Raw genomic sequence first — 25,459 nt, forward strand, 5'->3', positions numbered from 1 at the left:
GCAAAACAGCAGAGAATCTATAAAAGCAAGTTTCTGTAAAACTCCATTTGCTAAATTGTTGGTGAATTCAGAATTACATGAATTTAAGAAAAAAGGGCAAAAGTATTATAAAACCTCTCCAAAAGTTACAGAATGCACTGGTTATGTTTCCATAAAACAATAAAACTAGATACTGGCTTGCGGAGGCTTCAATAGACTATAGCAATCCCTGCAGCCTGAAACAGCTGATGATAGGGAGAAATTGAAAGTGAAACTTGCTGTTTGCTCCAAGTGGCAAATTGCTGGGAGGCAGATTTTTTTTCCTTGTGCTCATCAGGCTGTTTGCTGCAAGGAGGTAAGTCAACAACTATAAATGCCTATAGAATGTTCAAATTATTAGACCTATTTTTTAAAGACAGCTTTATTATTATTCTAGACACCTTAACAAAATGAAGAAACTTTTTAAAATAAATGCTTGATCTGAAGAGGCCCAGTACTATTGTTTTAAAAAGTGCTATTCTTTTAAATAGCAGAGAATATGCTTCCAGAAAGCACATCAATTTTAACAGCATCTGTACACGTATAATCTGAAATATAACACTACAAACAGTGTGTATTGTCTGTACTGTTTGCTGTTTGTTGCAAGGAGGGCAATTGCTGGGAGGCAGAGGCAGATATTTTTCCCTTGTTTTCCTCCCCAAAAGCTAGGTGCATCTTATACTTCGGAGTGTCTTATACTCCGAAAAATACGGTAGATAAAAATAGTAAAATAATACCTTAACTCTGCGATCAATACTGAGAAACCGATGCATTTTATCATACAGTTGTTCAAGATGTTCTCTGTCCCAGTAGAAATCTGGCGTAATCAACAGATCAGAACTCAGATTTATACGATGCCTGAGGAAGAAAAGATAAATTCTTATTTAAAAGAATTTTAAATTCTTAATGAATTGTATTTTGCATACTGCACTGCTATAAGTTGAGACAAACAAGTACTCTTTGGACAAACATACTTCATGTAGCAAAAAAAATAAAAAATATGTTACATTGTCACAGCTACAGAACTTATAGTTAAGTTTTCAATCTCCAAATAAACATTCTATTCTTTTAGAACCTGACTAAAGCTTTATATACAACATGTTATCACCTTTTATTTATTCTGATATGTGTATTACTACAAACTTAGGTTATCAGGAGTTGAAGAAAATACAGAAGCAACTACTGGTATTAAAAAAAAAACACCAATATACAATGGGATTAGTTTGAAGAAGGTTTATCTTTGTGCTACTAGTTAATACTATGTAGTGGCACATAATCAAAAGTAAGGACCTGACAAATAAACCACGTTTTAACAGGAAAATAACAAGATCCTTATTGGTGTTAAATTTATGTAAGCAAGCTCTGGATTCTGTTAAACATTACTTAGTTCTGTTAAAGGACAGACGACAATAGTCTAGATGCAGAAGAGAGAAATATAATTGTATCACTTTAAAAATATCACACATTTAAAAAGCGGATTATACATGGCAGTATACTATATACATATGTGTGGATACTATGGTATTTTTTTTGTTAAAGATTGCTTTTAAACGGACTCTAAAATGCAATCTTTTTGCTTGTTTTTCCATTCAGATACCTCAAGGCAAACAGTTCACCAATTTTCTGCATAACATCAGCATGAGACAGTTTCAGTTTCTTTCTTAATTTAAGCATCTGTAAGAAGAGAGAATATTGATGTTTTTTTAGATGTACTATATTGTCCATCCAATTGCACTCTTTACTTGAACTGGCAGAAACAATCCTAATGACAATAAAGATCTATTCTGATTTTCATATTAACTTTGGGAGGTGGGATAGGCAGTCTTGCCATAGACAGTTTGTGATAACCCTATTGTTATGGCTGGAGAACTTCCTGACAAAATTTAGGTTTAAATTAAGATCTATCCTACAGGACAGAGATTAAAATTCACAAAGACTTATGTTATCTGATGAATATCTCAGCATTCTACAAGAGTTTCCAGGAAACAAAGAGGATGAATCCTCAAGTAGATACTGTATGCAACAAGCTTTTATAGTAACACAAAATCCATAGTAGTATCTATTTTGAAGAAATGTAAATCTGGCTTGGAAATGGGGGACAGAGTGAGTCAACTGCTGAGGGGGACTTTTCCAAATAAGCTTGCTTTGATTTTGTGTCAGGTAAAATGGGGCAGAGAAAAACTTTTGACAGGTTTACAAGATTCAGTCATCCTATCTATAATAATCATTGCTGTGCCTGTTTCTTGATCCTGCCTGCCCTAAAGGGTTGACACTATCCTAATAAATGCACTTAGAATCCTGCTGTGATAGATTTGAATGGCACCTTAAGAACAGAATACTTCACACTACTGTAAACAAATTGTTCCAGGTCCAAATTCCTTGTCTTCTCCAGTTTAATGGAATCCTTTTCAGCCTGAGAATGTAGACCACAAGGAAGTATTGTTCTCTTGATCCTTGATCATCATGGCTAATTAGCCAACCAACCAAGGGAGAATTGTCCAGGTGGATAAATATTGAACGCATTTTATCATAAATGGAAAATCTCTGGTGCTCTTCGAGACTGTTGTAACACTTTCCTCCCAAAAGAAATATTACAGAGCACACAACATTATTAGAAGCGCCCTGGAAAAAAGAATATTTTCCAAAACACACTGGTCTAAATCAGGGGTAGTCAACCTTTTTATACCAACCACCCACTTTTGTATCTGTTAGTAGTAACCGGTTCCACAGTAATGGTGATTTATAAAGTAGGGAAGTAACTTTACTTTATAAAATTTATAAAGCAGAGTTACAGCAAGTTAAAGCATATAATAATAATTACTTATCAAATACTTTATGTCGGACTTTCGCTAAGTTTGGCAGAATAAATCTTTATAAAACAACTTACTGTAGTTAAATCTATCTATTTATTAATATTTTGCATACATAGAAGCATGAAGTCTGATGAAATTATATTTAATTAATTAAATTATTAATGAGATTCCTGAGGCTGATGCTGCGAAACTAAATACTGGATATCTGGCTCAATTTTTGTAAGGAACAAACGAAGGTCTCCTCTTTCGGAAATATTCAGGTGGTTTCTTTCTTTGGTCATAATATTATTAACAGCACTAAAGTCTGATTCTACAAGATACAAGGTAGGGAAAGGCATCAATAAACTGAATATCATTTACCACATATTTGGATATAAGACAGGCATTTTTTTATTTTGCCATAGGTTTACATATCCATCACTATCGAATTTATGTTTACTTTCTTCATCATATCTAATTTCTAACAATTCTTCTTGGTAAGTTGTATCAGCCTCTTCAATATTTGCAGGAAAAGGATTTTTCATACATCTTCAATTTCAAAATATCTTTAAATCGTTTTTCCATGTCCAATTTAAGTTCGTGGAGGTGGCTACTGAATCTGTCAATATCCTCTGGAGTTACATCATCTTTTATAGATGATAATTCAGGAAACTGATGAAATTCTCTTTTCAATACCGTGTTTCCCCGAAAATACGACAGGGCTTATTTTCTTTTGCCCCACGAAATATGCCCTTGGGCTTATTATCAGGGAGGGCTTATTGTTTTGGGGCTGCCGGGCGGCTGCTCCCTTGTGAACTGGCTCCCGAAGAGCCGGGCACAGCCTCAGGGGCAAAGCAGCCATGAGGTAACCATGCCCACGAGCAGCCGCCCGGCAAATCCCCTCTCCAGCCGGGAAGAGCGCCATTCACTGACCTAGGGGGTAATCCCTAAGGTGCCAAGCCATGTGGCGCTCTGCCCGCCCCCCAGCTCCTGCGGCTTGGCACATTCGGGATACCCCCTAGGTCAGTGCATGGAGCTCTGCCCGGCTGGAGAAGGGGGTTGCGCGAGCGCCTGTTCCGCCCGCAGCCTCACCAAGCCCTTGCGCAGCTCTCCCAGGCCACCGCCGCTGGCTGTTGCTGCCCGCCGCCGCCCCGCTCCGCGCAACTCCAAAACTCGGGGCCGAGTCTTTCAGCATCGGCCGCTCTAGGAGTGCTCTCTATGGTGGGCCGGATGCCGGACAGAGTCTTCCAGCAGCCGGCCCACCATAGAGAGCACTCCTAGAGCGGCCGATGCTGAAAGACTCAGCCCCGAGTTTTGGAGTTGCGCGGAGCGGATCGGGGCGGCGGCGGGCAGCAACAGCCAGCGGCGGTGGCCTGGGAGAGCTGCGCAAGGGCTTGGTGAGGCTGCGGGCGGAACAGGCGCTCGCGCAACCCCCTTCTCCAGCTGGGCAGAGCTCCATGCACTGACCTAGGGGGTATCCCGAATGTGCCAAGCCGCAGGAGCTGGGGGGCGGGCAGAGCGCCACATGGCTTGGCACCTTAGGGATTACCCCCTAGGTCAGTGAATGGCGCTCTTCCCGGCTGGAGAGGGGATTTACCGGGCGGCTGCTCGTGGGCATGGTTACCTCATGGCTGTTTCGCCCCTGAGGCTGTGCCCGGCTCTTCGGGAGCCAGTTCACAAGGGAGCAGCCGCCTGGCAACTCTCCCCTTCGGCCAGGCAGAACAGCACTCCCCAACCTAATAAATTAATAATAATAAATTTAGATTTATTAGCCGCTCCCTTTCCAAGTAGGACTCGGGGCGGCGTACAATGGAGCATATAACATGAAACATATATAACAACATCAAACGTACATACACACACAACACACATACATACACGTACATACACGGAGGAGGAAGCAAATTACATCAATAGACAGTTAAAAATCTGCTTTAAAATACCCCAATTGTAAAAAACCCAATAAAATTAATATTTAAGAACAATTTAAAAAACAGTTTGGAGGAATGGGAAAATTACGATTGCGATTGAGCCAGGCCGGATAATTGAAAGAGGTGGGTCTTCAGCTGTACACGGAAGGAGCGGAGATCGGAAATCATCCTGATGTCACGGGGGAGGTCATTCCATAGGGCTGGGCCCATCACAGAGAAGGCTCTGCTCCTGGGTGTCGCCCCCCGGCACTGTTTGGCGGACGGCACCCGGAGAAGTCCCTCTCTGTGTGAGCGAATTGGTCGTAGGGATGTGTGGGGCAGGATGCGATCCTGCATATAACTAGGCCCTGTGCCATGGAGCGCTTTAAAGATCATAATCAAAACCTTGAAACGCACTCGGTAGACCACAGGCAGCCAGTGCAGCTCGCGCAGGAGAGGTGTTACAGGGGAGTATCTAGTCCTCCCCATAATCACCCGCGCGGCCGCGTTCTGGACCAATTGTAGTCTCCGAGTGCATCTCAAGGGAAGCCCCATGTAGAGAGCATTGCAGTAATCCAGGCGAGACGTCACTAGCGCATGGGTGACTGTGCGTAGGGCATCCCGGTCCAATAAGGGGCGCAATTGGCGCATCAGGCGAACCTGATGGAACGCCCCCCTTGCCACGGCTGTTACATGGTTATCCATGGACAGCCGGGTATCCAGGAGGACGCCCAAATTGCGCACCTGTTCCATGGGGGCTAGTTGGACGCCCCCGATGGCCAGAGATGGAAACACCTGGTTGAACCGGGAGGCCGGAAGCCACAGCCACTCCGTCTTGGAAGGGTTGAGTTTTAGTCGGTTGCCATCCATCCAGACCCGTACGGCCTCCAGACACCGGGACATCATTTCGACGGCCTCATTGGGGTGGTTCGGAGTGGAAATGTATAGCTGAGTATCATCAGCATACAGATGATATCCCACTCCAAAACCACGGATGATCTCGCCCAGCGGTTTCATATATGTGTTGAACAGGAGAGGCGAGAGCACCGATCCCTGTGGCACTCCACATGTGAGTGGCCTCCGGGTCGAACTCTGCTCCCCTGTCAACACACGTTGCGTCCGACCAGAGAGGTAGGAGCCAAACCACCGTAAAACGGTGCCTCTGACTCCCAGCCCCTCTAGCCGGTGCAACAGGATACCATGGTCGATGGTATCGAACGCCGCCGAGAGATCTAATAGGACCAGGATAGAGGAACAACCCCTATCTCTGGCCCTCCAGAGATCATCAACCAATGCGACCAAGGCCGTCTCCGTGCTGTGCCCGGGTCGGAAGCCGGACTGGCGCGGGTCTAGATAATCATTTTCCTCCAGGTGACGTGGGAACTGCTGTGCTACCACACTCTCTACAACCTTCGCTAAAAAAGGAAGGTTGGAGACTGGACGATAATTGACTAGGTCCGTTGGGTCCAGGGAAGGCTTCTTGAGCAGGGGCCTCACCACCGCCTCTTTCAAGGCGGCCGGTAGAGACCCCTCACCCAGCGAGGCGTTCACCAGGCCCAGGAGCCAGTCACGCGTGACCTCCCAGGATGCCAGTACAAGCCAGGAGGGACACGGGTCCAATAAACATGTGGTGGGTCGCAGACGTCCACGCAACCTGTCCAAATCCTCGATGGCAACCGAGTCAAACTCCTCCCAAAGCGGTCCCTCAAGACTCGCAACGGGCGTCTCTACTGAACCACTGAAAGGGGTCCATCCCATCCGGATTTGAGCGACTTTGTCCTGTAGATAATTCCCAAACTCCTCTGCTCTACCCTGTAAAGGGGCTTCCCGTGGTCTCTCAAACAAGAGGGAACGGGTCACCCGAAACAGGGCGGCAGGGCGGTTATCTGCAGACGCAATAAGAGCAGCGCAATGTTGACGTTTGGCCGCTCTTAGTGCCACAAGGTACGTCTTCAAATATGCTCGTGCCTGTGCTCGGTCAAATTCGGAGCGGGAGGATCTCCAACGACTCTCTAGGCGTCTCTTGTGGCGTTTCATCACCCTTAGCTCCTCGGTAAACCAAGGTGCCAGGGTGGTTCTTCGCCGCAGGAGAGGCCGCAAAGGCGCCACCCGGTCTAGGGCCCCGGTAGCCGCATTATTCCATGCGACTACCAGGTCTTCTACTCGGGGGCGGGTCAGGTCCACAGGAGGTGGCCCAAGTTCCGTCTGGAACCTATCCGGTTCCATCAGGCGCTTGGGGCGGAACCATCTAATACCTTCCAGTTCCGCCTCCTCGCGGCGGGGGGTAGCACCAGGGAAGTCCAGCCGGAGAAGTGAGTGATCCGACCATGACAGGGGAATAGTGTCTAGATCCCCTATTCCCAGATCACTCGTCCACTGGCCAGAGACAAAAACAAGGTCCAGGGTGTGGCCTCCCTCGTGAGTAGGGCCCTGAATTAACTGGGTCAGGTCCATGGCTGTCATGGAAGCCATGAACTCCCGAACCCCCTCAGACGCTTCTCCCATCGACGGCAGATTAAAATCCCCCATCACTAAAAGTTTGGGGGTCTCAACCGCCACCGATGAGATCAGCTCAAGGAGCTCGGGCAGGGCCGCTGAAGTATAGCGAGGAGCCAGGTATACTATCAGCAGGCCCAACTGCCTCCCTGGGCCCCATCTCACGACGAGGGACTCACACCCGGATGTCTGCGGCACAGTGAACTCTCTCGGCTCTAAGTCTTCCCGGATAATCACTGCTACCCCACCGCCCCTTCCCTGGGCCCGAGGCTGGTGAAATGCTCGATAACCTGGAGGGCACATTTCCACAAGGGGTAGACCTCCCTCGTGGCCCAACCAGGTCTCGGTTATTCCGGCGAGGTCCGGGTCCCCCTCCAAAATTAGATCGTGGATGAGGGGGGCCTTATTAACAACGGACCTCGCATTGCATAACAGCAGTCTCAGGCCTTGGGTCTGTAGATCCTGACCACCTAGTATGCAGGGATTGGTACAAACGACCGGGAATGACCAAAAACCCCGGTCTCCCAACCGACTACGTGCTCTTAAACTGTCCTCGCACCTGCCCCTCCCTACGACCGTTGGTATTAAGGTGCCCTGCATAGGAATGCTATCTTCCCTCTCCTCCCCCACTCCGCCCCCTCCTCTTTCGACCACACCTAAGTGCCTGGCTCTTCCATCCCTCCTAACCAGTTCCCCCCCCCCATCCCTACAACCCCTCCCCCCCCCATCCTTATAACCCCTTACAACTTTTAAAAAACATTTAATTAAAAAACCCCTTAACGTGCGCTTCCTCCACCTCTCTGGGTTAATGAACCCGTCCTCAAGGTGGGCCCTCGAGAGGGCTGGAGGCCAGACCTGCGAGAGAGGGGACTCCCGCAGCTGCAGCAAATCCGACCTCGTGTACATAAAGATCATATAGAAAAAATCATAGGGGCAAAGTTAGTTAGTTACAGATGCTAAGATGTATCCTGGTTTGTCGTAGATATTGTCCTAACCCTAGGTGGAAAGGGTAAGTTAGTGGGCTAGTCGGTGGTGAAATAGATTAATGAGGTTTGAAGCTGTGGCAAGAGAATCAGTACTCGATAAAGGCAGGAAGGAAAAAGTCACACCTTCAGCAACTGTCCACCTATCCCCCTGGTGTCTCTCCTCCATGACCAGGCCCAGGAAAAGATGGACACCTGCCTTCTTGGGACCCCTGCTGCTCATCTTCGCAGGGGCTATTGTTAGATGTTAGACATGTTAGATGTTAAACATGTTAAATTCCACAACCTTAGATTTCAAGCTTTCCATTCCAGTTGTCTTTGCTCTGATGTGGTTCACTCCGCTCCCCCTCCACCAGCCGCTTCGTTTAGCTCTCCTCTCTTCTCCTCTCCTCAACTCCATCCACACAACGAAGCGGTCTTCCGGCTTTCCGACCAGCGCCCGGCCAGCACGCCAACACACCAACACGCCAGCCACCATCATCGTGACTCCGCACGTCTCTCCACCTCTCCACGCCTCTCGCCTTTCGCCATTTGTCTCTCCGCTCAGCGCCCAGCGCTCTGCTCAGCGTCTGGCGCTCCCACCAGCCAGACGAACACCCCACCACACACCTCCGCTCGCCTCTCGCTTCTCCGTTCCGCTCTCCGCTCTCCGCTCTCCGCCGAGCGCTCAGCGAAAGGCAAACGGCGTTCGGCGCTCTCACATTCACTCTGAGCTCGGCGTCCTCAGCGTTCCCGGTTTCCTGCCGGCCAGCCGACCACCCAAGTGCCCTGCCCGACCCATCATAGCCAGGCAGAGCCGGGGGGTGGTCACCGACAAAGCCCGACCCTCAGAATGATATTGAGGGTCGGCAGCACCTCTCCCAGCTGGGAGGCCCCTCCGCAATTCTGCGGAGCTTACACGACAGCCGCCATTCGCCCCGGAAGCTCCTCCTCCCTCCTCCCTATACCTAGCGGTATCCCGAAGGCGGCAAGCAAAGTGAGCGCTCCCCCCCCGGCTCCTGGACTTGGCGCTTTCGGAATAACGCTAGGTCAGTGAGCGGTGCTCTGCCTGGCCGGAGGTGGGGTTTATTTTCACGGGTGGGCTTATATTTTTGCCCACGCGAAAAATGTGGCAAGGGTTTAGTTTCGGGACATGTTGTATTTTCCGGGAAACACGGTAGATTATAACAAAGTAGTTCAAGTTTGTCAATAAATAATGACACAATACTTTGGCAAACTATAGGAGTTTTATTAGCTCCTTGAAGCTGCAAATTGACATCATTAAATCTCTTGAAAATATCTGCCAAATAAAAGGCATAATTTGTTACTGTTTTTAACTGTTGACACAAATTGGTCTCATTACTTTCAAAAAATTGTATGACACTATCATATAATGCTACAAAACGAGCCAAAGATGTACCCTTTGAGAGCCACCGAATTTCTGTGTGCAAAAGTAACATAATAAAATCTTCATTATTGTCCTGGCAAAGCTGTCGAAACATTCTGTCATTTTTTGCATTGGATTTGATCTTGTTTATGGCTCGAATTATTATAGTTAATGATGGAGATTTGTACCTAGATGTTTTCCTACAAGATGTTGTCTGTGCACCACACAATGAATACATAAAACATTTGGCACTTCTTCCTTCAAATAAGCAACAAATCTACAATAGCGACCTACCATTGATGGTGCTCCATCAGTAGCACATGCAACAATATTATTCAAAGGAATATTATTTTTTGTAAAGTATGATTTCACAGTATTAAATCTAGATAATCCTCTTGTATCTGTAATGAGATTTATTGCAAATAGCATTTCTTCTCATACTGTATTGTTTTCATCAAAATAACGTACATATGCCATCAATAAAGCATTATTATCTGCAATGGTAGACTTGTCCAATTGCATGGAAAATGAAGAGTTTTGGAGAATACTTATAATGTTTTTTTTCAACATTAACTGCCATTTCTTCAATTTGCCGCTTTACTGTGCTATCGCTTAGGGCAGGGGTGTCCAAACTTGGGAACTTTAAGACTTGTGGACTTCAACTCCCAGAATTCCCCAGCCAGCACTGGCTGGGGAATTCTGGGAGTTGAAGTCCACAAGTCTTAAAGTTCCCAAGTTTGGACACCCCTGGCTTAGGGGCAACGTTTTTAAAATTTCAGGTATATCCTGATGCATTACTGTTGAGATAAATTCTTTTATAGGGGGTATTATTACAGTTTCTTCAATATTATAGCGTTTACCACTTTTTGCAATTAATTGTGAAATGCAATAAGCGGCAATTAATCCATCTTTGTTCGCTGCATGTTGTTTCTTAAATGATGCAACAATTGTTGAACGGTTTTGAATTTTTTTTATATATTTCCTGAAAATATTCAATGGGCTTGTCCTTATCATTTGGATGCTTTGTAGAAAGATGTTCTTGCAATTGACTTGGCTTCATTGCCTCATTGGATAATGTTTTATGACACAATAAACACATTGGATGTTGTTTATTTACAACAGATTCTATGAAACCCATCTTCAGATTTCTTAGCGTATTTCTTTTTTTGAGACATGGGCTCACAATATTTCACAATATTTTGTTTGAAGCTGTAGGCACGTACTTACTCTGACAAATCTAACTGCGTACTGACCAGTGCGACCGCAAACAAAAGAGCCTGCACCGTGTTTCATCGTCTGCGCATTCCCCCCGCGCATCGTGGATTAGGTTTGGGGGGGCGCTGGCTACCAGCTCTGCTTGTCTGTTACAGCTGGGTGGTGTGGGGGGAGATGCGCGAGCTATTCTGGGATGAGGCTCTTTTGTTTGCGGTTAAACTATAGTGCCATTTAGTTTCATGTACGTAACGTGAATTAAACTTATGCGGGATGATTCAAATAGTATATTTTCAGAAATTAAAATTGTCACCGGGAATTTTATGAAAACCTAATGAAAATGTTTTTAAATAATGCTATGAAAATTATTTTAAAAGTCAATTAAATTTAAACAAAGGAAAGTGCTTCAGTATCGGACAAAACCCCTACCGCCCACCATGAAAGCTGGAATGCCCACTAGGCGGTAGGGACCAGGTTGACTACCACTGGTCTAAATCAAGCAGGAGTTGTGAGTCTGGGAGGATTTCCAGATTGTGCACTGGTTCTGTCTGATGCGAACCAGCCCATGCAGAACCAAAAATGACAAATCCCCGGGATTTATGCAAAGTAATTCTCTTATCATGTTTTTATAAGACCCAACTTTTAATTCTTTATGTTTTGTTCTTCACTACTACCTGGGGAACACATCATTTTGCCATCTTCAACATACAACTGCTACACTGATTCTTTTTTTCTTTTACTTTAAACATATCTAAATAACTTTCTTCTTTTCTTAGTATAATATGCCAACCATTGAATTTTAGCTTTCCTGCCACCTTTTTTTGAGTTCTGAGCAGTCTATACTTTTTATTGATGACCTATTCCTCTTTCTACTCCTATATTTAACTCTGTTACAGATATCCATTTTCTAACAAAAGGATCAACTTTAGCATATTCTATCATTTTTAAAGTGAGTAAAAAACTATTTTAAGTTTAACTCTGAGAAGTTAATTTTTTGTATTTCAAATTTGCATGCAGGTTTTTTTCTTCTTGGCATCCTACATATTGAAACTTGTTGACAGGAGCATTCATAATAAACATGTCAATCTACATTCAAACAAATAGCTTCCCATACGAAACATAAAATAGGTATAATTAAAACAACAGGGTTTCCCCTTAGACACATGAGTTTAATTAAGCATTTTGTAAAGTCATTGACGTAACGTGGAAGTGTTTCATATCTAATTATTCGAATTTAATACAGTGTTTCACTGAAATTTTGATCTGGCAAACAAATTCAATTCATTTCTTGTGCCCAAGAAAAGATGGTAAATACAACAATCCAAAATTCATTCACCTATTGTGTTAAAAATTCTCAAATTTTATGGAAGAATGAAAAAAATAGTAAGTACCTCAGGTATTGATTGAATAGATTCTACAAAATTATCCAGTGCTGCTTCCCAAATGGCCAGTTTTACTACATTAGAGAAAAGCATAAAAATATATTATTCACATGAGCTACATTTCCAAGTTTTATCACAAAATAAAACATTTAAATTTGTATTGTCCAATTCTTGACCAGTAATGTTGATATGCTGATTATTTCTTTTAGACTTTAAAGTAGGTACAAGTTTCTGATTTTAATTGAGGGACAGGAATTTGTTCTCTGTTAACCTGGTATGTTCTTTTTGACAGTGTAATATAAAAAGCCCACCTTGCACGATACAGTATAATTTGCAAATCAAGTCAAAATTATTTTTTCAAGTATTTTTTTAAAATCCTGGCATAATGTTTTGTATGAATCTTTTTTTACCATTTTATATGAACCTACCAATTCTTTCTCTGCTCTAAGTAACAACTATGGTGGTTAAAGGCCTGGAGACAAAAACATATGAAGAATGGTTGCAGAAATTGGGTATGGCTAGTTTAGAGAAAAGTATGACTAAGATGACATAATAGCAGTAATCCAATATTTGAGGGGCTGCCGCAAAGAAGAGGGGGTCAACTTTTTCCTCAAAGCACCAGAAGGCAAGACAAAAAACAATGGATGGAAACTAATCAAGGAGAGAAGCAACCTGGAATTAAAGAGAAAGTTTCTAACAGTGAGGACAATTAACCAGTGGAACATCTTGTCTTCAAAAGTTGTAGCTGCTTCATCACTGGAGGTTTTTAAGAAAAGACTGGAAAGCCACCTGTCTGAAATGATACAGGGCCGTGATGGCAAACCTATGGCACATGTGCAATGGGTGGCACACATAGCCATTTGTTAGGGCACGCAAGGCATTGCCTTGTCAGCTCCAGCACGCCAGCTGATTTCAGCCTTCTTTTGAGGCCGTTTTTCGCCCTCCTGAGACTTCCTTGAAGCCTCTGGAGCGCAAAAAACTGGCCCATTGAGCAAACTGGAAGTTCGGGAACAGACTTCTGGTTTGCCATAGGGCTGTTTTTCACTCTCTGGAGCCTTCAGGGAAGCCTTGGGAGGGAAAAAAATGGACCTACAGGGAACCTGGAAGGCTAAGGAATGGTGACTTCTGGTTTGTCCGTAGGGCTGTTTTTCGCCCTCTGGAGCCTTCAGGGAACCCTCTTGAAGGCTCTGTACGTCGAAAATCGGCCCTATGGACAAACCAGAAGTCACCATTCCTGAACTTCCAAGTTCCCTGTAGGTCCGTTTTTTGCCCTCCGGAGGCTTCAGGGAAGCTCCTGAAGCCTTGGGGGGGGGGGGCTGTTTTCGCCCTCCCCAGGCTCCTAGAAAGCCTCTGGAGCCTGGGGAGTGAGAAAAAAAGTGCCAAAAGCGGGGGTGGGGTGCTGGTCGCATGTGCACATGGGGGGGGATAGTGTTATGGATGTGGCACACCCAATCCCCCTACCCTCCCCCACGCTTTTCACACGGGAACCAAAAAAGGTTAGCCACTGATATAGGGTCTCCTGCTTGAGCATGGGTTGGATTAGAACACCTCCAAGGTTCCTTCTAGCTCTATTCTGATTGATAATAGCTTTCCTACTAAAAAAAGTAAAGATAAATTTTCTGCTGCCCCTATTCAAATCAAAGTACTCTATTCCCAAGATTCAATCATAAACCTTCCATTTCATGTCTCTTTCAGCCCAAAGAGAAACATTACTTTCATATTGTTTTCTACAAAGTAAGAATGCTTAAATTTTATGCAGTTTACTAAAGATAATACACAGTTTCTTCTGTTTCTCAGAAGTGGTTTGACATTGCCTCCTTCCTAGGGCTGAGAGAAAGTGACTATTCCCAAGGTCACTCAACTGCCTTTGTGCCTAAAGCAGGACTAGAATTAACAGTACTAGTCTGATGCTTTATTCTCTTCATAAAAATGGCTCTCAAAAGTACTATTAAGGGTCACAAGTCTGCAGTAAAGCATAAATTATTTGCAATGGCATAATCTATGTACTATAAAATTTTTGTCTATCAAGATTCTCTGTCATCCAGTTGTATCAAAAGTGTTTTTATTTTTTGAAAAGCCCAGTCGCCCTTTCAAAAATAATACTTTTGATATTAAAACTTTTGTTGTCACAACTTTGAACTTTGCAAAACACTGTTCATAGAGTAACTAATTTTGAACCAAGGTCCCTCAAATGAGCTAACCTACAGCAGGTGCCCAAAATCTGGCATCATGATTCCTTGAGGAAATAAGTTTGGAAAAGTTGTGGCTGCTTCAGTGTTATTGGCTGCTATTGCAGTTATGTGATCTATATTTTGTGACAGTTTGCCAGTTAGTCTCAGAATCCCTTGCTCCCACTCCCACCCAGCAACAGCCTCTTACCTGCCTATTGGAGGGGGAAAGGGGAAGAGGGAAAGGAAAGGAATGGAGATTTCTGATGTTCCCTGCCAAATTTACACAAGGAAACACAATGGGGAAGCCAGCAGGAAATTGGAAGTCCCTCCTGCTCCCACTGTTTTTTGGCCCACTCTTGGTCATTCGTTTTCCCCGTTTAGGTAAGAAAATATCTTTGAAACAGTGACTCAACAGGGCACAGGTTGTCTGGTTGGTTGGTTGGTTGGTTGGTTGGTTCCTTCCTTCCTTCCTTCCTTCCTTCCTTCCTTCCTTCCCTCCCTCCCTCTTTTTCAGTCAATAAGCAAGAGAAAGTGCTGTGAGACTGATCAAAATAGTTGTAATTAGATGTTTCATGCAGAGTATGTTTGAGTGCCTTATACATTATAAATGCATTCATGAACTCCATTTCCTCCCAGATTTCAAATAATAATACAGATCATTAAATGAAATTATACGATAGACAGCTTACCAGAAAGGCAGAGGGCATTGGAAAAAGCAAACTTCTCTAAAATGAAATCATCCATTTCTAATTCTGAATTTATCAAGATTTCTCCTCTATGAAGTTTTGACTGCCCTCTACGAAAAAGATATGAATGGATTACATTAGGTTCAAGCAACTTGTTGCTTCTTCATCAGCCCCAGCCAGCATTGCCATTGATCTAATAGTGAATCAAGTGAGTATTAAAAGAACTGGTAGGACTGTGTAATAAAACATGAATAGGTATCCTTCAGTCTGTTCATAAGAATACAAAATATAAAATAAAATTTAGGAGTACGTGACCTAACATAGGTCTTATTCCACATGTGAATTTCTATTTCTTTTATTGTATAATTTCTGTTTCTTTCATTTTATCTTTTTTCACTTAAAACTTCAACAGTGCATATTCAATCCACATAAAAGTGGTAATATTTTATATATAGTTGAGTGCATTGGCTTGATGATGCTCAAGCAGAACACTGATAGTTTGTGGAAGCATAGTAAGGGCCAGTCTTTTAACAACTGGAATATGCTGACTGTCCTCAACTTATAACTACAACCGGGATCAGAATCTCAGTCATTGAGTGAAGTAGTCATTAAGCGAGATGTCCATGTAACTGCTTTGCTCAATAATTGCAATCCGGCATTCCCAATTCCAGATGTTAAACGATCTCCTAGGTCAGTGGTCGGCAAGCCGCGGCTCACGAGCCACAAGCGGCTCTTTACACATTTTAATGCGGCTCTTCTGTGTGCCGGATTATTATCCTCCCTAATCATTGTGGATCGAAAAGAAAAAAGGGAAAGGGGTGCTTGTTTTGAAGCGCCCGCTCCCCTCCCTCCTCTCGGGCACTTCAAAACAAGCGCCCCTTTCCCTTTTTTCTTTTCGACCCACAATGATTAGGGAGGATCCTGAAGTCGGGCGGGGACGAGAAGCGAGGAGGCAGAAAAAGAAACGGAGGCTAAGGAGCTTCCCCCCCCGCCCCCTCCCAGCAAAGAGACGGTTAGATTTTTGCTGGGAGGGGGCGGGGGGAAGCTCCTTAGCCTCCGTTTCTTTTTCTGCCTCCTCGCTTCTCGTCCCCGCCCGACTTCAGGATCCTCCCTAATCATTGTGGGTTGAAAAGAAAAAAGGGAAAGGGACGCTTAAAGGTTCAAACAGTAGAGCAAACGCTTCAGAGGCAACAGTTTTCACGGGGAATTAGAACAGAGAGCCCTGGAGTTTCGCTGCCCACCCGGTCAGATCTCGCTTTCCTCGCACGATTGGCTAATTTGCTACTGCCTGGCTCCCCGGTTAGATTTTTGCTGGGGGGGGGAAGCTCCTTGGCCTCCGTCTCTTTTTCTCTCTCCTCGTTTCTTGGGGCTCCACCAATGGGGGAGCAAGGCCCAGCACCAGGCTTTGGGCTAACACAGGGGTCTGCAAAGTTGGCTGTTTTAAGACTGGTGGACTTCATTTCTCAGAATTCTGGGAATTGAAGTCCACCAGTCTTAAGAGCCAATTTTGAAGATCCCTGGGCTAATATGATTGATGCCCTTGGTGGACTTCAATTCTCAGAATTCTGGGAGTTGAAGTCCACAAGTCTTCAAGCTGTCAGGTTTGAAGACTCCTGGGTTTTTTTTTTTCTAAAGGGTTAGGGATGCAAGGATCTTGTAACTTGACAGCTTTAAGACTTGCGTGCTTCAAATGCCAGAGTTTATTGAAACTAAAAACAGTGTACCATCCTATGTATTTTCGGTTTTAAAAATGTGGCTCTCAAAATAAATTTCAATCGTGGTTTTGGCGAGATTTGGCTCAGTTGAAAAAAAAGGTTGCCCACCACTGTCCTAGGTCATTGAGCAGACTGAGTGAAAGAACTACCTGTGCAATGGAATGTGCAGCTGGAGGAGGTGGAGGGAATGTCAGCAATAGCTCCCCCAAAACATCACTACTTTCTTGTTTTACAATGGAATTACCAATATTTTTTATGAAGAATTTTATGAAATACCTAGATGCTATGATACAACTTGTATCTGAATATATGTTCCAGAAATAATTATTTCTCAAAATTTCTACCCTTATTAGCCTGTGGCTTAACTGGAAAACTCCGTGAGTTTATGACATTCACATACTTACTCTCCTCTTCTATAGCTGATCTCTTCATTTTCCCAGTGAACTAATGCAATTTCATAAGGCTGGATCTCATGTTTTTCCAGCTTCCGAAAAATATTCTTCATCTGGGAAACAAGATTGTAAATTAAAGTTGCTAGGAAGTTCCAAAGATGCATTAGATGCATTTAGACTATTGACCAACATGCTCTCACTCTCTTGTAAGAAGAAAATGGTGTCAACAAGAAATAATAAGGAAAACAAAATAATTCTATAGTTTTCCTCACAAGTATTTGCACAAGATAGAGAAGTGTTTACAAGGAAGAATTGGCTAGAAGTTGTAAATTTGTGCCCATAAATACCCTCATATATTTATTTGTTTATAACCCAGGTTATAAGAGCCATGGTGGCAAAATGGTTTGAATGTAGTATTGAAGGCTAATTATGCTGATTGCCAGGAGTTTGGTCCTGACTGACTCAAGGTTGACTCAAACTTCCATCCTTCCAAGGTCGGTAAAATGAGGACCCAGGTGGTTGAGGTCAATATGCTGACTCTGTAAAATGCTGAGAGAGGACTGTAAAGCACTATGAAGTGGTATGTAAGTCGAAGTGCTATTGCTAGTACTACCGTATTAAAACTCTGAAAGCAGCCTTATTATTTTAGAAAAAAATAATAAGAATTTGTTAAAGAAAATTAAAGCAGATTGGAAAGTTAAGTATAAAAATGGTTAATAACACTTGCTAAATGTTTTGGGGAGATAGCATTTCAACATACAAGAAAATGATGGGGGTAAATAACAAAAATGTAACAATAAATAAAATCCCAAATCAAATATGAACTATTAATCTATGAGATTAGATTAATATGAGGAATCTGGATCTTCTTTTCTTCCCTTTGTTGTTATGCTGAATATAACTAAGGCTTTCCTCCTTTATGTGCTGTTACAAGTTCTGTGCCAACATATTGATTGAATTAATCCTTATTTTTTCATTATACACTAACTGTGAGACCCCTGAGTCATAGTTTTTTTTGACAGCATGCAATCTGCTCTTAATAAACCCATTTCTCCTTTTTCATTAGAAAACAGATTGAAATAGACAGGTATGTCAGAATTACTAATCATCAGCAAGGAGAAAAATGTCTTTCACTTTAGATGTCATCTTAGTATTTACATACTAAAACCATTAGTATGGTTTTACAAGGATATTGTTTAGAAATATGCTAACTCAGACTTTTCAAATGGCTCTTAGAATATTAATGTTAGTGATTAATTATGTAACAGTTAATTTCATAAAGTCTGAATAAGTGTTACTTTAGTTAACAGACTCGGTCTCGTTATTCACCTGTTTCCTTCTGAATTAGAATAAAGGTTCCAAAAATGTAGGACAATTTCACTTTAATCATCAATTTTTTTGTGATTTGATTGTATTCAGATTAATTAGTTAATTTGCTCTTTCATTTCACTCTCTGGAAGGCTGTAAAGCTCTTTCATGTCAGCAAGCCATATGGATTTCTTATAGCTGGATGCTCTTCCAGCAGGTACAATTATATCTTCTGTTTCTCATTGTATTCAAGGAAGAAGATGCCATTTTAAAAAATGTTTGTATCATACTACAGCATTCTAAAAATAAAACTAATAGTCTAAAAAAACAGGTTATGTCAGAAATAATATAGTTAACCCTTATCCCATTTCAGAAGGTAATTTATAAGTAATTTATTAATATGTTAATTACCCTCATTCATACACCAAAATAGTTTACCTCCAGAAACCTGCCTTGCACTTACTGTTTTTTCTTCAACATTCCAAAACACAACAGACCCTTCCCTATAAGAAAAAAAAAATCACAAATTGATGTTAGACTAATGAGTTATATTTTAAGTTTCAAACATGCAATTCCTAGAAATAAGCAATTCTCTTTCATTCTTGCTTGCCTTTAAAAGTTTAAACAATACACTATTATTACAGTATCTGAATGATATTTGTTTTAGGGATCTTTAGAACAGGGGGAGATGCAAAGAAGTTTAGTGATGACAAGAGTTTTAAAGATTAATATTCAACTGAAATAAGGACCTTTCTTGCTGGGACAAATATACAAGTTATAGAAGTTATAGAAGATTATTTTGTATGAGATAATCTGCAAGATTATATGATTACTTTGTATGAGATAATCTGCAAGATTATATGCCCAAAGTCAAAAGACCCTGAATTACCTACAATGAAGGTAAGGTTGGTGAAGGTTGGTGAAGATGACAGAATTTGCAGAGGGCAAAATTAATTTGTTTGGTTTAGGATAATCATATTTGTTAGTGACTGGAAACCCCTTATGGACTTTTTGCTGAAAATAGAAAAAAAAAAGAAATTATGACTAGTGGGTTTGATGATTAGAAAGAATAAAATATGGGAAGAAGGAAGCCACAATATAACCATATTGAGAGAGAATAAAATATAAATGCATTTATAACTGCTGTAAACAAGATTAGAAGCCACTTCTTTATGTACATATTTTACCTGTCTTACTTAGCTATCATTTTTCTTTGCTGTTTTTTTTCTTAGTTCTTAAGTTAATTCTGCCTAGCACCGTGATATGTATGGCACACAGAGCCATCTCTGTGGGCATGCACGCCGGCCAGCTGGTCTTTGAGCGCACCAGAAACCTGAAGACCAGCTGGCCAGTGTGAATGCATGTGCCGGAAACTTGAAGACCAGTGCGCACGCATCTGTGCATGCACATGCATGCTCTGTTTTGGGCACTTGGTGCTGAAAAGGTTCGCCATCGCTGGCCTAGCAGAACTGAAAGTTCTGAGGATGACACAAATGAAACAGCAACCTTTTTTTCTGGCTATGGACACCTGTTTCATTTTTGTTTTAGTTTCTGCACTACAAGTAATTCTCAATTTATGACAACTGAGACCAAAATTTCCATTGCCAAGGAAGTCGGTTAAGTGGGTTTTGCCCCATTTTACAATTGTTTTTGCCACAATTGTTAAGTGAATCACTGTAGTTAAGTGAACAATGCAGACATTAAGCAAATCTGGCTTCCAGATTTTCTTGTCAGAAGCCAGCTGAGGTGGTTACAAATGGCAATCACTTGATCCCAGGACAGTGCAACTGTCATAAACACATGTCAGTTGCCAAGTGCCCAAATTTGATCATGTGACCATGGAAATGCAGCAATCATAAGTGTGAAAACTGGCAAAAAGTTACTTTTTTTTTAGTGTCAGTGTAACTTCAAATAACCATTAAATGAAATCACTGTGAGGACCACTTGTAGTTATTGGTAGGCTTCTTGACTCAATTGCAAGTATTGGAAGAGCCATGGAAGACTGCAGACTAACTCACTGCTCACTCCAGGAGTTCAATTCTGAACAGCTCAAGGTTGACTCAGTCTTCCATCCTTCCAAGGTCAGTAAAATGAGGACCCAGATGGTTGGGGGAAATATGCTGACTCTGTAAACCGCTTTGTAAAAGCACTATGAAGCGGTACATAAGTCTAAGTGCTATTGCTCATTACCCTTAAAGCCCTAAAGAACATGGCATCAAGATTTATCAGGGACCAACTTACCAAACAAGATTCTGCCTGTTTGATCCAAATACTAAAAGTGGGTTTGCTGAAAGCCCTACCTCCACCTGAGGTAGGAGAGGTATGGGTTAGAAGGCAGGTATTCTCAATAAAAGCCACCATAGAAGCTTTTCAAATCTATTTAGCACCAAATCTCCTTATGTTCTGGAAAGCTCTGAAAACACTTTCCATTTAATAATGTTTGATTCATAGAGTAAAACTATGGCCAATCATTTGATTATATTTTGTTGCTTATAATATTTCTGTATCTTGGTCTTTTCTCCTTCTTGTAAAGCCCTAAGGTTGCTTGATTGGGGAGTTCTACAAATATTGTAAGTAATCATCACTAAAATTCTGAATGATACTGAAGAAATAAATCTATAATTTTCCTTTAGGTGGAAATGAAAAAAATAGCTCACATATGCCACATTATTCGTCTTTACTTACTTGAAGAAAAATATGATCCCCAAATCATGATCTTTGGCTGTCTTTTCTGTGCCAACCACCAAAACATTTGCTGCATCTAGTTTTCAAAAAATCTTATGTGAAATTATATTATAAAAAATAGAAACAATTACATTAGTGTGCACCCTATATGTTATTACCCAAGATAATTTTTATTAAGTATGTCTCTTTCAAATCTAACTGATCTCCTGGTTACTTCATCAATAAGTCTATGCTTCTTCTTCTTTTATTTTGTAAAAATAGCATTCTTCCAGGATATTTTATTTTCCTTATCTATCTTATGGCCCTCATATTCCGTGGGGGATCCCATTGAAATATTAAGATGGGACAATTCAGTTTGCTTTCTGAATCAAGACAAGATTAGCTAAAAGCTGCTAACTGGTAAGGTTCTATAGGGTTTACCACTTATAAATATGAATAAAATTGTGCTGTGTGTCACATACAGTGCAAGCATATATCTATCAGAGCACTCTGACAATTCCAGTAGTTTCTCAGCAACAGATTATCAAAACAGAAGTGAAGACAGAGACATTTGCAATTCGCTTATTCTAAATTAAGCTACAAACTTAACATCAGCCGGGGTGGTTAGAATGCAACATTGCAGGCTATCTGCCCACAGCCAGGACTTTGATCCAGACCAGCTCAAGATTGATTCAGCCTTCCATCCTTCTGAGGTTGGTAAAATGAGGACCTGGATTGCTAGAGGCAAAATGCTAACTCTGTAAACTGCTTAGAGAGTGCTATAGAGCACTATGGAGTGGTATATAAGTGCTACTGCTATTGCTACATCATGATCATTTATAATAAATTTGAATTAATTTATATTGATCTTCCAGCATTAATATAATAACACAAAGCTAATTAATGACTTATTATTCAAATTATCACTTCTCACATTTTTTAAAATCAAACTTTAATTTTTACTAATGCTGGCAGAAATAGTTTATGCCCAATTCTTTATAGCCCTATTATTTACCAATCAGCTCTATTCACTCTTCCCATGTCTAAAATTTGAATGAGCCAGATTTCATAAATTTGGCGACTCAAGATTCTCTTTAGGTATTACATAGTAATACTGACTATCACCTGGAATTGAATGTTCAAGGTAATGGAGTGGTTTTCTTTGCAGTAAAAATCATTAGGAATTGTCAAATTGCAGTTAAAGATTTTCATGCATTACTGATATTACTTATATGCAGTAAGTCATTATTTCATTTCATTATTTCAGTGTTGTGTCATCCTGTATTAGCTCCTTTCCTAGCTTATTCATTAACCCAAAGGTATTAATGTATGCATGACATTTAATAGAATTACTTTACAATATATGACTGCCACATTATATCCTTAAAACAGTTTTCATTTAAACTCAATGCGCTTTTTAGTTCCTTGAGAGCCCTGATTTGGGAAGGAAAATTGTCCTGAAAGCAGACCATGCACAAACACTTATGTAGATGTACTTCTACACCAATTACCGTATTTTTCGCACTATAAGACACACTTTTCCCCACCCCAAAGTGGGTAGAATGTTTGTGCATTTTATAGAGTGAATATTGCTGGGCGGGGTGTGTGTGTGAGGGTAGTTGGGGCATCGGCATCATTTGCCACAGACGCCTGTCACCGCTGCTGTTGCTCGCTACCATCGATCAGCTGTTCTAAGTGGTGGGGATTGCTGCCGCTGCCTAGAATGACCATTGTCTTACCTGAAGGGTCCTTTTCAGGGCGCTGCAAGGGAGAGTCCAAAGAAGGGGTTAAACACAGCCAATCTGCCCAGAACTGAATTGAAAACTTTAAGCCACGCCTCTGGTGCTGACTATCCTCAGATTTATTCAATGAAGACGTGGAACAGTTGCGCGCTGAAACTTCAACTGGAAGTCTAATATGGAACAAGTCAAAAATAGTCCAAACAACAATAACAGAACAAAAAACAACACTGTGACTTCACAAACACCAGCGGAGAATAGACCCCAGGGCGGGGTGGACTCTCCCTTGCAGCGCCCTGAAAAGGACCCTTCAGGTAAGACAATGGTCATTTTCCAGGGTGCTGCTCTGGAGAGTCCAAAGAAGGGACATGCCCAAGCTAACTGTCACTAGGGCGGGAAGGCTCAGCCATCAGGGTCGCTCCGCTGGTATGGATGCCCTGAAGAACACGCCTCCCAAAGGCCCCCTCCGCCGATGCAAAACTGTCCAGTTTGTAATTTCGGACAAATGGAGACAGAGAAGTCCAGGTGGCCGCCTTGCAGATCTCTTCAATCGGTGCCTGTGTAGACCAGGCAGCTGTGGTGGCGGCGCTTCTAGTCGAATGTGCTGTGATATTGCGAGGCACAGGAATGGATTGTAAAACGTGGGCAAGCGCAATGCAGGCTCGCAGCCATCCGCCGATGGTAGATGAAGAGACCTTCTTGCCTTGAGAAGTTGGTTGAAAGGAGACGAATAGAGATTCGGATTTCCGAAAACTGGCCGTGCGCTTGATGTATCTGCGAATAGTCCTGCGCACATCCAGCATGTGCCAGCGTTTTTCCCTCGGGTGCCGAGGATGCGGACAAAAATCTGGAAGGACCACCTCCTACGCCCGATGAAACCAGGAATTGACCTTCGGAATGAAGGAAGGATCCAGCCTCAGGATTACTCTGTCGTTACGAATGAGGCACAAGTCCTCTCTGACTGACAAGGCAGCCAGTTCCGATATGCGACGAGCAGACGTGATATCGACCAGAAAGACCGTCTTGAATGTGAGGTGTCTGAGACTGGCCGTCTTAAGTGGCTCAAACGGGGGCCCGATGAGGGACCGCAACACTACATTGAGATCCCAAGATGGGTATCTGTGGACCACTGGGGGTCTCAGGTTGGTCGCTCCCCTGAGAAAACTGCGGATGGTCGGATTCCGGCCAAGAGATTTGTAGCCCTCAACTGAGAGGATGGTTGACAGGGCTGCCGCCTGGCGCTTCAGGGTGTTAGGTGCCAGGCCCTTCTCCAAACCTTCCTGCAGGAAGTCCAGGATGACAGGAACCGAAGCAAGGGGCGCAGACGTACCATGAGCAGTGCACCAACTGGCGAAGGATTTCCAAGTGGCGTCGTAGATGCGCGTCGTGGACTGCCGTCGTGACGCTTGGATGGTGCCAATCACCTTGTCTGATAACTTGCCTCTGCTTAGGAGATCCCTCTCAAGTGCCAGACGGCCAGCTGCAGCCACTGGGGCTCTGGATGTAGAAGGGCCCCCTGGCTGAGAGAGATGTCCTGTGGAGGCATCCGCCACGGTGGTGTGATCGAAAGACTCACCAAGTCTGCAAACCAGGTTCTCCTGGGCCAGTACGGTGCTACCAGCAGCACCTCCGCCTCCTCTGCTAGGATCTTCCTGATGACTCTGGGAAGAAGAGGTAGCGGGGGAAAAGCGTAAAGCAGACCTTTCGGCCACGGGCCGTGCAGCGCGTTGACTCCTTCCGCCCTCGGGTCGTGGAACCTTGTGAAGAACTGTGGAAGATGCGCGTTGGCCGCGGTGGCGAACAGGTCCACCAGCGGGAGGCCGAACCTCTGGGACAGTTGCTGGAACAGCAGCAGATGTAGACGCCACTCCGAGTGGTCGACTGTGGATCTGCTCAGCCAGTCCGCCTGGGTGTTGCTCGTGCCCGAGATGTGCTCCGCCTGAAGAGAAAGAAGATACCTCTCCGCCCATCGACCCAAGAGTTCCGCCTCCTTCATCAGGGATCTGGAGCGCGTTCCCCCGTCGATTGATGTGCGCCTTGGTGGCGACATTGTCTGTCATGATGCGCACGTGGTGGCCCTGAACAGTGCTCTGGAAGCGCTTGAGCGCAAGCCTGACTGCCCTCAGCTCCAGCCAGTTGATGCTGTGAGTGGCTTCGGAAGGGGACCACCTGCCCTGTGCGAGCTGGTTGTGGCAGTGGGCCCCCCAACCGAACAGGCTGGCATCCGTTGTGATGGTGAGCCTGACTGGCTCCTTGAATGGCGACCCCTTTAACAGGGCCGGAGACAACCACCACTTTAGAGAGCGACGTACCTCTGCTGGAACTGGAATCAGTCTTGTTGAGCTGCTTTCGTTTGTTCTTTGATATGGAAGCAGGAGCCACTGAAGGGGACGGGAGTGAAGTCTCGCCCAAGGCACGATTGACAGGCACGAGATCATCTTGCCTAGGAGCTGTGAGAGCTGAACTACCTTGACTAGTCGTGACCGCTGCACCTGAACGACCATCTCCCGAAGGCTGGCCACCCTTTCCGGGGACAGGGATACCGTGCACGAAGTGGTGTCGATGACGGCCCCTAGATGCTTCAGTCTGGTCGTGGGAACGAGATGACTTTTTTCCAGGTTGATG

General features: G+C 43.4%; 1 protein-coding gene across 3 annotated transcripts in view; it reads right to left on the minus strand.

Moving 5' to 3' along the window:
- RMND1 (required for meiotic nuclear division 1 homolog) overlaps positions 1 to 25,459 on the minus strand; it is a 52,219-nt gene that overhangs the window by 10,036 nt on the left and 16,724 nt on the right. For all 3 annotated transcript variants that reach the window (XR_014174638.1, XM_081944343.1, XM_081944342.1), the window contains 7 exons: positions 21,117 to 21,192; positions 18,895 to 18,934; positions 17,136 to 17,236; positions 15,020 to 15,126; positions 12,169 to 12,233; positions 1,616 to 1,692; positions 756 to 876 (listed from right to left, as the gene is read on the minus strand). Coding sequence is in view for 2 of the 3 variants with exons in the window: in XM_081944343.1 (XP_081800469.1) it covers positions 756 to 876; positions 1,616 to 1,692; positions 12,169 to 12,233; positions 15,020 to 15,126; positions 17,136 to 17,236; positions 18,895 to 18,934; positions 21,117 to 21,192 (587 nt within the window). In the remaining variant the exon portion in view is untranslated. The remainder of the gene's footprint in view (positions 1 to 755; positions 877 to 1,615; positions 1,693 to 12,168; positions 12,234 to 15,019; positions 15,127 to 17,135; positions 17,237 to 18,894; positions 18,935 to 21,116; positions 21,193 to 25,459) is intronic.

This window comes from Natrix helvetica (assembly GCF_964273705.1).
Source record: "Natrix helvetica genome assembly, chromosome: 2".
NCBI classification, from domain to species: Eukaryota; Metazoa; Chordata; class Lepidosauria; order Squamata; family Natricidae; genus Natrix; species Natrix helvetica.